Below are 17,031 nucleotides of genomic sequence, written 5' to 3'. Positions count from 1 at the left end.
TTAGATTGATTTTGAAAGTGTGATACAAAATTATTTAAAGCGAGAATGTTACTGCGGTATTTTATTTGATAACATTTGCAATTCGATGTACCTGAATCGTTTTTGTTACATGACATAAGGAATTATAACTATGTTATCTAATTTACTATATCATTTTTTTAAGAACAATTTTACTGAAGATATTTACAAATTGGCTAATATATTTACAAACACTTATAATGTTGTCCTTCTGTGTAAAGAAAGACACAATTGGTGACTAAAGTAGTAAAGGTATATGCAAAAAACTCTAACAATTAAAAGATTGGGAGAATATGTGCAAGTTACTCTACCTCATGTGGTTAAGGGAAACCACGAGAAAAGTTTTCATGAAGAAAGATTTAATCTGATGGAGGATTTCAGTTGATAATAAATTTGCAAAATGACTTTACGAGAAGATTATATTTTGAAGTTTTACACATTACGTGGAGGATCCTCAGAGCTTGTCTTCCAGAAAGACACGTATTTCGTACACCTCGTCAGTCGGGCCCTCCGATTTAATTCATAAAATGAGAGGTAATTACTACAAGAATAAAATAGTTAAAGCTCTGAACAAAACATTTAGTATAGTAGAGCTATATATGCTTTATGGAATAGAACTAGCTTTACGGAACGAAATTTCTGCCACACAATACCCATATGGACGCAAGATCTATTATGAGAATCAATGATTGTATATAAGGAATTAAACTGAAATAGTACCTATTTGTAACGAAAGCTTGAATGGATGTTTTACATTTTAGTCGTTTGACTGAAAATGTATTTATTTTTATCATGTAAATGTGAAATGCTAACTTTTGCCTTTGACTTCCATCTACTATGCAATTCTTTTGTCAAATTATGGCAAAAAAGATTATGATTGTTTTGATTAGTCCTACATACTGTCGCTAGATCTTTAGATCCAGACACGTAAGACGTTAACGTATCCAATTCCGTTTCGTCTGTTCTGTCGATCTGTTCCTCCGTTTCTTGTCCACTCACTGAATGTCACATTTCTAACCTCGGTTGTAAACATATGTGTGGTTTCTAAAGTCTCAGAGGATAAACATAATGTAAGTATGGAATCATATTATTTAAGTTCAACTAGGACTTCTTGAAATATAGATCCTACACAACACATGAATATTCTTTAAGATTATATTGTATTATGAGTTATTAAATTCGAATGAGTAACATAGGTCTGTCAAGGCTTAAAAATATTAGATTTAATGTGAACTTGTCAATTTTGAGATTACTGACGATGATAAACAGACAAACAAGTGCTTTTCACTAAAAAGTCCTGGACAAAATGCAAATCCGTAGTGTACATTGATAGGATTTTGAAATGCACCTAGGCCTATTCAAATTTTAAAAGGTTATTAGACTATAATATTCTGAATTTTTATGCCTTTTATTAACACTTCAAATGGTGTAATTTCCCAAACTCAATGTTTATTTCAAAACTGCCAGCAGCCAAATTAATGAACTGAAGCAGCTTATAGAAAGATAATATTGTGAGTGAGAGAACTGCCAGCAGTAGAACTCATTCCCTCGTATACTTTTTGTACCAAACACATCTTGTAAGGAATTTGGTAATACTATTACTTATAATACTGATTATAAATTTATGATACTTTGGGATTATACCGACCACACCCAGACATGAATCGTTATTTGACATTTTGCTTCTACTGATTACTAGATTAGCGTAGAACAATATTTCGTCAATATAAAACAGGAATTGTCTATCGCAAACCCCTCCCCATCCTCAGACAGAGGTCAAAGTCGAGCGGTCTAGTAGATAACGTGATTGCAGTCTCGCCGCCCGTTCAGGTGGTGCGTCGCTTTGTTGTACTTCCGTGTTTTACCTCTACATTTCTCCAAACACAAAAATTCAACAAAAACAAACATTAACAAACTAAAACTAAACTCTTTATTGAAAAAACACTCAAAACTTGTTTTTATTCTTGACCACACTCCGCCACCCAAAATGCGAGTGCCTCCGGCCAAAGAAAAACATCCCTCGAGATAGTACCTATCAGTAAAATATCAAATTCCAGAGGGGCTGATCAGAAATATAAATTGAATTGTAATGGAAAGCAATTATGTACCGTGCAAATCATGTGATGCCGCGTGGCCTGCCGTAATCGGGATTCTCGAGAAAGATAAGATAACAGCGACGACAATACCGATCACAATACCTGGAAATGCTTGTAAGTTTATAATTTTGTAAAAACAGTTGTTTTTTCGTTCTATCACGTTTGTTTCTATAAATTTATATTTTTGTGTTCTTCATACTGGTGTGGTCGGTATAATCCCAAAGTACCAAATTTATGTACTCCTAATAGCATGCTAATGTAATAAAAAAAACTATTTTTTTATTTGTTAAAAGTTCTATTTGAATTAAGGTTTGTAAAGATATTTTAGAACAAATAATATTAAACCTTAATATTGTAAATGAGTTTTATATTTTTGTATACGTTACTGAAGAATTCATCAAAGTTTTCATCATCAGGGTTAGCCATTTTTATTTTGTTTAATATAAAACTAAAAAGGATTCACTGTAAACACAGATACAATCACCATTTCAAAGAAATAAACTCGCATTAGGTGCACATTACACAGGAACAAACTTATACGCTGAACTGAGTTGCACTGGCGCTCTTCCCAAACAGAAAAATCCGTCAAATCCTAGGTGGTCAGTAGCTACAAAAATCCACAGAAATCCAAGAAAAATGAATGTAGTTCAGTTGTTTTTTGATGTCTACTCAATGCTTCAGTACATTCTATCACTGGAAAATTCACAATATAAACAAAAACTTAAATTTCGAGATATCCCGTAATAGCCTATACATGGGAAGGTTTAAAGAAGGTACATTAACAAACACCATTACACCTTTCACTAAAATATATTAAATAGAAATGTAGATTTTAACTCCCAGAAAGAATGCTTACAGAAGCGCTACTTATATCTGTCTCTGAAATAATATCAACTACTCACTTCCTGTCAAAAATGTGACCAATTTGAATAGGCTGGTTATGCATATTTGATTAGACCCTATACTGCTGTCTAGAAGCATTCATGATCAGATCTTTAGAAAGGTAAGCAACATAATTTAACTGTATTCCAAGATATTAACTTATTGAAGTCTGGCATATATATTTCATAATTTAAATGAATATTATGCTAGGTAGTCTGCTTTAATTTCTTTTATTATTACTTTAAAATGTTGGTGCCTTTGAGTTGTCTATTATAACAAGGATTCACTTTGCGTGGTCTGTTGCTTCTCATCTAGCCTATTAACCTTATGAACAAATTCCTTTTTACTACTTTCATGGATTATGATCCAATCATTGTAGATCTTCTTTTATGTAGGCCTTTTTTTACAATCACATATCATTGAGAGAGATAATTAGACTAGTTCATATAGTATAAACATATCTGAAATAAAACTTGTCTTCAATTAAATAATCAAGGTAACTTATGTACTGATAACATTTCCGTAGATATCCCAGTCTCCTCTCGGATGCTGGATTAGGTAGAGAATCAATCAATGTATTTATACCAGGTATTTTTCATCAACATGTTTATGAAATCGATTAGAGTCCAGCTCAATGTCACTGATCAAAGACCTTCCAGACATCCGGTTAGTCGAGGTTGATTAAAAAAAATACTCTAGCATAATGTGTTTATTTATTTTACTATTGCATATCCTTTACTTGTAAACATACTTTATTATTTCCGTGCAGAGTAACTTGAATAATTTTATAGACAAAAAAATTGAGTGAAAATGTTATTATGGAAAATGTAACGCATTAAGATAGAGTTTGCTTCTCTTCAGCTGACTAGATTTTAGCTCATAATTAAGAAAGAAAAAATTAAGATGATTTTATTAGTTACAGTGTTGTTTTTTATTCCTCACATTGATAATGCTAAACTATACACTATTGATATGTCAGAACAGATCATTGCCATTTCAAATCCAAAGACTACTGAGCTGTTTTCTGCCTGGTTACATAAATTGTTTCAACCAACTTGTTAATTTTTAAAATCCATTTCTATAAGTGGAAATGTTGTGGGTCATTAAAACTTTTTCTCTGTGTAAGATATTAAGTTAGTTACTTTTCTGCATTGTTGATGTTTTGCATCAGAGTTTACTATAAAAATGGCTAATCTACAATAGATTGTTTTATATAATCTATTCTATAGTTTTGGTTGATAATTAATATTTATTTTCAACTAATGGAATTCTTTTCATTTTCAGGGCAAAGGCCAAAGTTACCTTCAAAATTACGTTGACATCAGATCCCAAGCTTCCTTTCAAAGTGTGAGTTACAAAGTGATTTTCGTTAGCCTAACGTAATATATTGTATGCTAAGCTTAGTTTTTTAAATTTGCTCATAGTTTTTTTTTTTTTTTTTTTTGACAGTTCATATCAGAATACTATAAATATAATGTATAGATGAACAAGTGTTATACTCTTGTCTGGCTGTTGCAGTTACTTTTAGTTAGTTTTTGTTGTTTTTATTTTAGCCTATTCATTTTTCACTTTTACCTCCTATAGGAAAAATATATGGAATACGTATGTTCGGAGCTAAATCATCAGTTAGACTTAGAAGATTAGTATGCCAAAGATTGGCATAGTGACATGACCGAACTGTTGACGTGGACATTATATACCACTGATCCGTCCCAGCAGCCATCACTTAAGTTGATACTTTGGTGTTATCCGAAGGCTAACATTTTTCAAGTTCAAGGTCAACTAAAACTTTAACAGTTGAGGGGTAGAGGAGGGATGTGCTAAAAACACTCCCTCCAATAACTATGTATTTTGACACGTTACAAAAACACATTAAAAGCGTGTTTTTCTTTATACGTAGCTTGTTTTTATAACTCTTATAGTTATAACAATATTAGTTGTTTTAGCAACTTGTTTCATTCCTTCATAATATATTTATCTTATCATCACTACTATGGCAGAAAAAATAATAAAACTTTATGATGGAAATAGTTACATTTGTTTCATAATCAAACCAGGTAGGCTGCATGTACTAAACTGTTACTTAACTTTGATATTTGAATGCAGTTTAATTTTCTTTGAAGTAATTCAACAATATCACATTGTAACTGTAACTGTTGAGGGAAATTGTGAGGGTGATTTTGGAGAAGATGAACATGAAATAAAATGAGAGCAACAATTGCCTCTTTACCGATTTGATTAATTGTGTTCACTCAAGAAGAGTTAGTCATAATAGGTAACAAACAAGTGAATAAACATAATAGAACTAGTGTAATTTAATGTATTTTAGTAAATTAAAAAATTTAGAAAATCCCAATAATGAAGTACCTTTATTTATGAAATATATGTAACAAAATAATAATATCAGTTAGTAAAGAAAGTAGAGAAGGTTATCTCCCAAAACATTACTGAGAGATTAAGAATCATTGTTACAATTGTTTGGAAATATTAAACTCTGTGTATTGAATAATAAAAATATGTGTCATTTTAATAACAAAATAATATGTGTAATGTTAATAACAAGAACGCATTAAAGGGCTGCATATTATTTGACAGAGGAGAGTTAGATCTTCTCAAACAGGTACTATTACAGTACATTTTTAAAATGCACATAAGTAAGAATAATATGTTCTATCAAATTTTATTGAGCTTGTATACTTCTTCAATATGTGTTACAACTTGTTCAATGTAATGAACAGTATAGGCACAAGTGAAGTTCAACAATTGAAGAATTATATTTGTCATCCTAATTTTACTACCTTTGAGGATATATATCGTATCTGTAAGATCAAGATTTGTTCAAACGGATTCAAACAATTTCTGGATGTGAAATCAGAAATACTGATAATGATGACGATATTTATGGAACAAAGAATTGATTCTACTACTGAAGTTGTTGAAGAACGAAACCTTTTCATTCCAATAATGAAACTACAGTAGAAGAATAATTGTCAGTGTGTCTAACTTTGAAGAAAAGCTAAAACACCAACACTAAAAATTGGTTTACGTTCTGTCGTAGGTGGAGCCAGTGAAAGAGTGAGTGTCATGATGAAAGTGGCAGTGCTGTTAGCTCACAGAACTTGCAGAACTTTCCCGATTAGGCCACAATCAGTTGGCTGGAATGGAAGCAGAAGGAAGTGATGTTAGAAATTTATTTCAAGTTTTCTACGAAGTTTCAAAGTTTTGTGAAGGAGTTACAGGCAGCACTGATGCAGAGTTTGTGTTCAAAAGTGCTCAAATTGTGGAAAATACCTGTTCAAAACTTGAGAGTTTAAGTGCTCTTGAAGATTTTGAAAGCAAACTGAATCAGTTTTGGGAATTGAAAGGTTTGAACGGTTTACCAATCCAGTTTTACAAAAAAGCAGTAAATGAGGTACTTCGTAGATATATAACTGATTGTAAGTTTAGTGACAATGATTTAAAGTGTGCTATCAACAAATTCTTACTGATCCGGTCCAGAGAAGATTTCGTGGAAGTAATAAAACATCTTAGTGACACTCACCGCAGTATTGAATTGTTGAAGCGAAACTGTAGTCCGACTGAAATTCTTAAGTATAATGCTGAAATACTACTTTGTGATCTTACGAAACAATTGATAAGAACTAATGGTAACATCGAAGAATTAAATTCTACAATCGTCAATATTTTCTCTGAAAATAGGGACAGTGTGAAGATTTTCGTCAGAGTGTTGTGTTTAACGGATAAATGTGAACTTTCGCAATGTGTTCAAAATGTGATTGCAATAAACATCAGTAATTATTTGGGGAATCCGGAAAATATTACAGAGTTCTCTTATATTCTGGAACTTGATGATAAAGATTTCAGTGACATCATTGTTCGTTGGAAACCGCTGCCTGAAACTTTCATGAACATTATTGAGATATCTGTGGAACACTTGAAGTGTAACTACACTGAGAGCTCATATTCCTGGGAGTATTCTGGGTCGGAGAAGGGTCTGGCCTTTGAAATGATCATCTCATTGATCAATAAATTGAAGCCTGTACCAGAAATGAGTGATAATATAAAAGAGCTACTGCACAGATCAAAAGAGAAAGGTTTTGAAATAATAGTGGAAGACATATTCAGGATATGCAAACTTAGATAGGTAAGGTAACCTAGAATATTACAATTTAATGCTTCAGAGGTCAGTTAGCAATAATTGTATAGTCAATAGTCAAACTACTTTATTCTGTAATATGTACAAGGTACAAAGAATAGCGTCACTACAATGAAACTAAATACTAATATTAATTTTAAAATATAAGTAAAAAAATACAATCCAAAATGTTATCATAGCATTGTCAGTTCTAGTACTTTTTTTTAATTCACTGGTAATTTAGTTTCTAAAGTAAATATGAAAAATTTGAACACCAAATACATGAGATATGATTCATTGCAAATTCATTTTACAAGACAAGAGAAAATCATAATTTTTCCTGTAGATCAAAGTTGTATAAGGACTCACAATAACCTATCACATTTTTTAAAAGTATTTGTCACCCATTGTTTTTCCGCTAGCCACAGGACAATGCAGCACAAAAGTCCCTTAATATGCAGGATATACAAATCATGGTTGCAGTTGAGTACTAAAAGACTTAATGGGTACATACACTGTACATTTTTTTGTCTAGAGGGAAAGAGGCAGTAGTCTCTGCACGTAGTGCTAAAGGACATTTGCTCCTCCCTTATTTTATGTCTAGTCCCTCAGAATCTTTTACAGAAGCCGATCAGATTTGAGGACTTTTACTCTCTGATAATCTTCGAGCTGAGAAGATATGCCCAAAGGGACTTATTTTACTAGTTTCTCATATGGCGAAACTGTTCCAGTGATTCTTCTTCTTCTCCGCAGAGTCTGCATTCATCAGTCTGGTTTAGACCCACCTTTATCAGGTGTTTCCTAAGGGGGTCATGTCTTGTCAGTATCCCAGTACCAGTTGTATATTCTCCTTACACTATACATAGTCTCCCATACCTTAAAAAATTAGACCAATGCTCAACGTGTAAACCCATCTTTGGACATCCGGTTTATTGGATGCCAATGGTTTATTATTTTAGAATCTAATACCATGTTTTGATTATTTTGTACTGAGTGTAAAAGAAACATAATGTAATTTTACGTGTAGCCGACATTTGAGGATACAGTGGTCAGTTTTAGGGCTTGACCAATAGGAGAGGTAAAGCCTTTTAATTCATTCATAAAAAAGTAATATTATGGTTAATCAAGATTTGATACTGTGTTTAATCTCTATCCTTACAACAGTCCTACAATTCTAGGGTATCAGTGCCAGAGGAAGCCCCGATCACGGCTCTCGTAAAATTTGCAGCTGAGGAGTTCAAGGTCCCTGCAGAAACCTCGGCCATCATCACAGACGATGGAATCGGGATCAACCCTTCCCAGTCATGTGGTAAATCTTCTCTTCCAATATTCTTTGCTTTAAATGAACGGAATTGCAATGTCACTATTTAACTATGAATGCTGCCTCTGTTTTTCACTTGTTTGTTGTTTGTTTCGCTTAACTGTAACACATAGTTTGCTTTGTTGATGTTACAGTCAGTATTCACATCAGACCTGAATAAATCTATTTTATTCAATAAGATATGTAACATTTTTAAATGTCAACTAAGCTATTATATTTTTGTCTGGTGCAGAAAGTACTAGTGTAGTAATAGCAATTACCATAATTATCATGGTGGTACTATTACATTGTTACAAAACGTTGATATTCATGTAAAATAAATCCAGTTGGTTTTTTTTACAAATTAAGACACATGCCAGAAAGATATTTTTCAAAGGCTTCTGAATTATTTCTAATAAAACAATAATTAATATTTTTATGGTTGTAATAGTTTTTTTTGTAAGTATGCATTAACTAATGCATTTTATTAATCCTTCCACATAGTCATGGCTGACTGGAGTGGTTTTACATGAAGATTTAGTGTAGCCTCGAACAGCAACCTAAATGAGCTGTCTGCACATTGAAAGACATCGTCAGGATGGCTGTGTGGTTTAAGGCGCTACTTTTAGACGCAGGAGTTAGCCTTGGAGTCATGGGTTCGATTTCCATACCTCATGTTTAGGGATTTAGGGGTACAGACTACACTTTTTATTCTAGAGGGAAAGAGACTCTAGCCTCCACACGTAATCCTAAAAGGACATTTGCACCTTCCTTTTATGTTTAGGCCCTCAGAATGTGATACTTACAGACACCAATCAAATTTGAGGACTCGTGTTCTCTGATATTCTTAGGGCTGAGAAAATACGCCCCTAAGAATTTTTCCTACTTTTAGATATGGCAGGACAGTTCACCTTTATATGTTCCGCTGATTCTTCTGCTTCACAGAGTCATCATTCATCAGTCTGGCTAAGACCCACCTTCATCAGTTGTTTCCTAATGGGGCCATGTCCTGTCAACATCCCTAATATCAATTGTATGTATATCCTTCTTGTTTTATTCTAGGAGAGCTGACCACCCCTTAGCATATGGAGAGTTAAACATTTTAGATTATCTTAGTCCAGAGGTTCTAATCCAGTTTAAGGATCTAATCCTCTTTTCCCAACCTTTTACTAGAGCTTTGCTGTAGGAGAAAGCTACTCCACAGCCTGGCTCTAGCCCTGCCAAAAATCTTTTACATTTCTCTGAATGCCCCTGGACCAGCAACCAACTGAGTGTAACTTTGCTTTTCTTTGCCAGTTTCGCTAGAACATTCTTACATTCCCATACTGCTTTAGAGTCAAAGGTGCAGGCGTCAAGTGCCTTTAGTGCAGCCTGGCTATCTGAGAGGATTAAGTATTCTGCCCCTTTTGAGCTCATTTATGAGTCTTATTTATATGAGTCTTATGAGTCTTCTGGCATATGATTCAATTGCCATAACTTTCATTTGGAAGACCGTGGCGAGTTTTCCCAGGGGCACTGCTAAGTTTTCTCCTAGTCCATACATACAAAATCCTGCCCTAGAATCAAGGCGTGATTCATCTTCGTATACTTATGAGAGGTCTGTGATAAAGCCGGTGGGAGGACCCACCTTAAATTAACGATGGTTGGCTTGGGTGAAAGTTGACGGAATCAATGATTCTCTTAAATAAGTAACCAGACCCGAAACAACTGTTTTGCATTTTTTGTCTACTATTTTTTTTTAAATCTGCTTGATTTATATTATTTTATGTTCTACAAGGCATTTATTAATCATGACCATAATTATAACTTTTAAGATTTAAAAAAATGTATACACAGTAACTATTTCAGAAAACCTCTCTTGGAAATTCCACATTGAAGGGTTTGAGACCTGACAGTTGTTCTGTCTGTCTGTGCAATAAATCTTGATACAGAGATCCTAAAGACTTTAAACTTGAGAATTTTGTTGATTTTGAGGTCAAAAAATTAAAATCGAGATAAAAATAACATTTTTATTTTGGTGTTATGAATAATGATAATAGCAATGAGAAAATTGCAGAATAATCAAATTGCTAAACAAAATGAATACAATCATATGATATTTTATCAAGTTACTTTGTTAGATTGATTCTTAAGACTTTCGTTACATTCTGTTGAGTCCTTCGGTATTTGAGTTTATTTTACTTAGTATTTTCTTATAGTTTACTAAATATTTTGATATTGACAAATTATCCGAACTATAGAACTTTGCTAGGCTATGAATTCAACCAAAGTATTAAAACATTATTCTCATTGATGTGTTACTGAAGTAAAGAAATGTTTTACCATTAAATAAGCTGTATGTCCAAAGATGGTTTCTGTTAATATATGGACAAACTGTTCAAGTGATTTTAAATTTAGCCCTTTGTACTCAAATAAATTTGTGTTTTTCAGGTAACGTGTTTATGAAACATGGCAGTGAACTGAGGTTGATACCTAGGGATCGGGTGGGAAGCAGTTGATTTTACTCTTTAATCTAATGTGAACTATTTCAAATCATTTTTATTTTATACTATATTTTATAATACATTTTTTCTATATTGTATTGTTGAGTAATAAGGTTCATAATTTCTAATATTTAAAATTATATCTGGTTCTGTATATGTTGATTGTTGATATTAGATTTAATTTTAAAAAGAAATAAATATTGATTATTATATGGACATTTTGTTTATTTTTTTAATTAGTAAGTACCTCTTAGTTATCAAGAACGAATAGTATTAGAGAGGGTGAAAGACTATTAATAAAAGTTATTCTGGTGAGAGGCTAGAGAAAGTATGAAAGGTGAGAGTAAGTTCCACTCTCTTCTATTTAACGGTATACAATTTTGATTTATTATTTTAAAATAAATTATAGTAAATATTCAGTTATAAGTAGTTTATCAAATTGAATACTTGTTCTTACTATTGTGATAAAATTTAACACTACCTTTGTTTCAAACATAACTGTACCTACCGATTTGGTGTATTAGACCCAAATATTTCACAAGAAAGATTTTAAAACTCACACCCACTATAATCAACTGTTTATCTTTAGGCTTAGTCATAAACAGGCCATAAATACTATAGTACCGTAATAACTCTTCAGAGACAACAAAAAAATCTTTTAATAAAAAGAGACTAAAATTAAAACATTAAAATATAATGAATTGAAACAGAACTCTCTTTATTACTGTATTGGGTACACCATCTAAACTGCAGACCTCCTACAGTTGCATCCACCTCAAGCATAGTTGCCTCTTGAGTCACCATCTGTAGCGGAGGTTCACGCCTTAGACCACCAAGTTTTCTCATCCCAAGAAATTTCTCATTTAATAGTACACAAATCTTCATCTATAACTTCTCCATTAGTATGAAGCAGAGTAAGTTTTTATTGTACTACTTTTGTTGAAACATTTATGCTCTAATATATTCCAGACATCTTCGGAGAGTTTATTAAAGTTAGTGAGAAAGTCAGATATGTATTTTTCATATTTTAATAAGATGTACTCTCCAACCTCTGTGAAGCCCAACTTTCACAAAGTGTGTTCATGATGAGTATCTGACCGCACTGCACAGCTGTGCTCTGTGAGGGTTTGACTTTAAATGGCCTGAAATAAGGGTCAAACAGAGGCATAATGGAGCAACTAAGGAACCCATTAGCAGCCCAAGACTGGGCACGGGTCATAGAAGCAAACACAGAAACTGGTTTTGAAGCATTCAATGCTGCTGTAAGATTTGCATATGAGACAGCATGTCCATTTAAACAAATCAAAACAAACCGGAGTAGTTCAAAAAATATTTGCGACTTTGAATGTACAACTCTAAAAAAAGCTTACTTAGAGGCAGGGCCGTCCCCACTATTTAATGCGCCCGGGGCAAATCATGCCTTGGGGGGCCCCCACATAAAAATTACATTTCGTCAGTACAGCCAAACCAAGTGATAAGGAATTTTTGGAAATTGTTATATGTAAATAAATACTCCAGTTTTCTGTGTGTAACAAAATACCAAATATATTATATATGTAGCCTACATTTAAACATGTTTTAGAATAGATAATAGAATATTGAATAGACCTATATACATAGATATAAAGAAATTATTACTTTGGCTCTTTGGCATACAATACTTTTGTGGAACTTTAGGGCTATTAATAGTAGTAACAGATATAAACGCAATGCACAACATAACTATTTCAATCTTAATGTCATAACTATTATTTACCTTTGACAGAGATAGTTTTACTCGTATTTTTAAAAAGAAATCTTCCTGGCCTTTGCACTAGCAAACTTCTTGATAACGTCTTCTAACTTCAGCCTTTTACATTCTTCATTTTCAATAGTCAGCATGGCAAGGTATGACAGTCTCTCCTGAGACATTGAAGAACGCAAGTAGGTTTTTATTAATTTAAGCTTACTAAAGCTTCTTTCACAACTGGCAACAGATATGGGAATAGTTAGAAGGATTCGAAGTGCATTTTCTTTAAACAATGGTTCCACGTCAATGTCACTACAAATCTCTTTGGCTTTTGAAACTGAGTCATTTAAACCGTCTTAACGAAAATCATCTATGAACTGTAAAGTTTTTTTGCAACAGATTTGATGTTAAAGCAATATCAGTGCTTTTACCTTCTAAGGTTTTTACTTATCAAGTTTACCTCAAACAAAACATCGTGCCAAACAATAAGGCAAACCAGAAATGAAAAGTCTTCCATGTGAATTTGGAGGGACTTAGCTTCAGATGAGATTGTAGGGTCATTGACAGTTTCACTCAGTTCTAAAAGAGCGTCAAGGACGTCTCTGTACTGGTATCGAACGGCAGATACAGAACTTATTCGAGCCTCCCATCTTGTTTCACAAACCTTTTTCAAAGTTAAACCTTTAACATGGTCACTGACAACGCACCAATGTTTTGGAGATGATGCGAAAATAGTGTAAATCCTTTGAAGGATTCCAAAAAGTAGAGTAGACTTGACGGATTATCTGACTCCACCTGCAACAACCAAGTTGAGGCTGTGGCATCCGCAGGGTGTAAATACAGCTAAAGGATATTCTGAGGATATTCATGATTGGACCCCTTTTTTAGCTCCTGCCATGTTTGCGCCATTGTCGTACCCTTGTCCCGCGGCAGTTACTCATGTCCAAACCACATAACTCTACCTCTTCTGTTAACAATTGAGTCAATGCTTCCCCTGTTGACTCCTCAGTAATCGTGTAGCCTATAAAACTTTCTTCAATAACAATTTCACCATCGATCTCCTCTTCTTCGTGAACATAGCGAATGGTGAGAGATGTTTGTTCCTTATGACTTACGTCTGGCGTACAATCCAACATAACTGAGAAGTACCGTGACAGCTTTATTTTCTCGACTATATTGTTTTTCACCTCCTTTGCCAGACAGTTTTATCAACTCATTTTGAATATTGACACTTAACATTTGAACTCGATATTCACTCTCTTCTTAACATCAACATCTTAAATGTTCCATCATAACCGGATCAAACTCTCCTAGTAACTGGATAAGGCCAAGGAAGTTTCCGTTATTTTTTGTAAAAAGTTTTGTTGAGTTTTCCACGAAAAGCCAAGTTGTGTTCTGCTAAGTAAATAATAATAGCAATAATTCTTCTTAGTATGTTTTGCCATCTCTCGGCTTCTTTTTGTATTTGGCCCATGAGCTCAGTATCAATTGCTGCATTTTGGTTGATTCTACGTTCAGCTTCAATCCATTGCTGGGTAAACTTAAAATGCTCAGATGACGTTTCGTGAGATGAAGCTCGCTCATGAAATTTTTTCCAATTATTGAATCCTTGCTTTTTGCCAAAACTTGAGTGTGGATTATTGTCCAATAAACGACATGGAAAGCAGAACACTGCATCAGAAGAGCAAGAATAAACTAACCACCGCCTTTTCACTTTCTCGCCATTTTCTGCGTGGCGATATTGAAAATCATTTGAAAAATGACGCTTTTCACTGTTTAGTGGATAGTCATCATTACTTTTTTTAAATGACGGAAACACCCCTTGTTATGATTTCATCTCTCTCTCTGACAGTTAAATTTTCAGGCCAAGTTGACGGGTCATTAGAAAAATTTTTATTTTGGTAGTTTAACATTTCAACAGTTCCCTTCTTAAGCTTGTCACTGGTTTCCTCCTTCAGTATTTCAGCAGTCTCCTCTACCTCAGTTAAAATTAGGTCTTGTTCACATTCATGGTCGAAGTCCTGGGTATTTGAAGTAGCGAGTAGGTTGTTGGGTAGTGCCCTCAGCTATTGTGAAGAATTTTGTCAACTTGGGTACTTTACTTAAAAGAGCACTGTGAGCTAATTCACTGTCTTTTGTTAATTTTCGTCTCTGAGCACCTGATAGTTTTTTAAACATTTTAATAAAATAATCTGAAATAAAATTAAACTTCTTCAAAAAATTATGCTTGTTTACTTAAAATGAAATTAAAAAATAATGTTTAAATCTGTTGGTCTACATGTTGCGTAGTTTTTATGCCTACACTACGACATGCAAGCTAGAGTGCACATAGTACCTTGGTCGAAAACAACATTTACATAATTATTACCAATACATATGACAACCAACACATATTTAACTACCACATGTCTGTAGCTTTTGTATATGTAGGTACTAATACAATACGAAGCCCACCTCTCACGTACACATTCGCTTAATTTTCACAGCTCTAAGTCTCTACAAACACTAAACACACGAGAGTAGTTAGCAACCTAACCTTTACGGTGTACACGCAATGACAGTGACAGTTGGAGTTGCGAGTGCGGTGTTGCCAAATGGTCTAAGTTGTTTTTGCCGCGCGCGGTGTTGCCAAACTTAACTTACTAAAAATAAACAGTATTTTTAAGTATATGGTTCAAACCAAGTTCTTTTTAAACAAATATTAAGGCACCGGATTGGGGGTTTGTATGTATATAGTAGAATATCGTTGAAATTTTTGTTTTACAAATTTAATATTGACTATGAGTAAGGCACCTCCTAGCCGCGGCGCGGCGCCCCCTTTGCCGCAGCGCCCAGGGCGACCGCCCGGTTCGCCCCCCCTCTTCGGACGGCCCTGCTTAGAGGCACTTTACAAAGAAATTCTCACAGAAAATGAAAGAAACAAAAGGGAAACTGCAATCAAGAAGAAAAACTATGACCTCAAACTCTTGCTCAAGAAAAAGCAAAATTCTGACTATTGCACAAGCTGAAAAAAAAATCAAAGGCTCTGTGGAAAGTAATTAATGTACAGAGGAAAGTTAAACCAACTACTGCACTTCCCGAGAGCATGAAAGTGGACGGTGAGACTTTTAACACACCTGAGAATATTGCTGACTTGTTAAACAAGTTTTTTCCACATCTAATTTGATAAACAGCCTGCAGATTCAATGTTACGAAAAGCTAAAATTTTACAGTGCTACTGAAGAGGAAGTTATGAAAATTATTGAAGAGATGAAACATAAAACATCAGCAGGAGGAGATCAGATTAGCTCAAAAATAATTAAATTCTGTATAAATGAAATCATCCTCCTTTTAATAAATCTAATCAACAAATCCCTAAGCGAAGGGGTCTTCCCCAGTAGCCTGAAAGTAGCTAAAGTCTACCCTAAGTTTAAGAGTGGCAAAACCACCGAAGCAGCAAACTATCACCCAATATCACTCACATCAAACTTTTCAAAACTTATAGAGCATATAGTACTAAACAGGCTTATAGAACACATACAAGAACACAATCTCTTTACCCCCAGACAGCATGGTTTTATAAAGAAGAGGTCAACGACAAAAGCGCTGGTCCAACTAGTTGAAGGTATAATTGACAAAACTTGAACAGGGCTACATAGCATTCAGCTAGATTTCAGTGAAGCATTTTGATTACATTGACCACAGACTAATTTTAAGAAAACTTACATTACTGGGTATTGCTGGGAAAGAAGCAAATTGATTTAATAGTTACCTTAGTGGAAGGAAACAAGTGGTAGAAGTAACCTGTAAGGTAAATGACAATGGGGGGGTGGGGGGGGGGGGGGGTGGGGGGGGGGGGGGGTGGGGGGGGGGGGGGGTGGGGGGGGGGGGGGGTGGGGGGGGGGGGGGGTGGGGGGGGGGGGTGAGAAACGCAAATCTAGAATCCAGCAGCAAACCAAAATATTTTTATTACATTGTGTTAGTTAATTTGGATCAAAATTGCACTTTTAACTATCTTTCACTAGAAATCATCGAAATATAAAAATCTTTCTTGGGCTGTTTTTATTAATTTTTCATTGACATGTCTAGAGACAAAACCATACAATATTTAACACATAACTTCGTTACGTTTTTTATGTTGTCTGTATAAAAACATTCTCATGGTATAACATTAATAAAAATATACAATGTATAATTTAGAAATTCGTAATAAACTATGAAAGGAACTTTTAGCTTTGTATATAAGCCGTACATTTTTCAAATTATATCAAAATAATATAACAAAATTCAAGAAACAAGTCAATTGTTTGCGAAATATGTAAAAAGATTATTTAAACCTAAGTAAATTATAGTGACTCCCTTTGACAATATACATAATTTTATCAATTTGTTTATTTGAAATGTTTACT

The 17,031-nt window shown here is 33.9% G+C and overlaps 2 protein-coding genes across 4 annotated transcripts in view; both read left to right on the top strand.

Moving 5' to 3' along the window:
* The first annotated feature begins 951 nt into the window (after positions 1 to 951).
* Positions 952 to 17,031, top strand: part of LOC124363212 (ubiquitin-fold modifier 1-like) — a 41,748-nt gene continuing 25,668 nt past the window's right edge. The window contains exons 1-4 of one of the 3 annotated variants that reach the window (XM_046818375.1): positions 952 to 1,088; positions 4,281 to 4,343; positions 8,310 to 8,440; positions 10,862 to 11,130. In XM_046818375.1, coding sequence (XP_046674331.1) covers positions 1,087 to 1,088; positions 4,281 to 4,343; positions 8,310 to 8,440; positions 10,862 to 10,929 — 264 coding nt within the window. In that variant the 5' untranslated portion in view covers positions 952 to 1,086 and the 3' untranslated portion in view covers positions 10,930 to 11,130. Of the gene's footprint in view, positions 1,089 to 4,280; positions 4,344 to 6,054; positions 7,141 to 8,309; positions 8,441 to 10,861; positions 11,131 to 17,031 lie in introns of those variants that run through there. The other 2 variants (XM_046818373.1, XM_046818374.1) reach the window with 2 other exon arrangements.
* Positions 962 to 17,031, top strand: part of LOC124363214 (ubiquitin-fold modifier 1-like) — a 46,925-nt gene continuing 30,855 nt past the window's right edge. The window contains exon 1 of the mRNA XM_046818377.1: positions 962 to 1,088. Coding sequence (XP_046674333.1) covers positions 1,087 to 1,088 — 2 coding nt within the window. The 5' untranslated portion in view covers positions 962 to 1,086. The remainder of the gene's footprint in view (positions 1,089 to 17,031) is intronic.

This window comes from Homalodisca vitripennis, chromosome 5, assembly GCF_021130785.1.
Source record: "Homalodisca vitripennis isolate AUS2020 chromosome 5, UT_GWSS_2.1, whole genome shotgun sequence".
Lineage (NCBI taxonomy): Eukaryota > Metazoa > Arthropoda > Insecta > Hemiptera > Cicadellidae > Homalodisca > Homalodisca vitripennis.
Note: the sequence above shows the minus strand (reverse complement) of the source record. Positions and strands in the feature narration are given on the sequence as shown.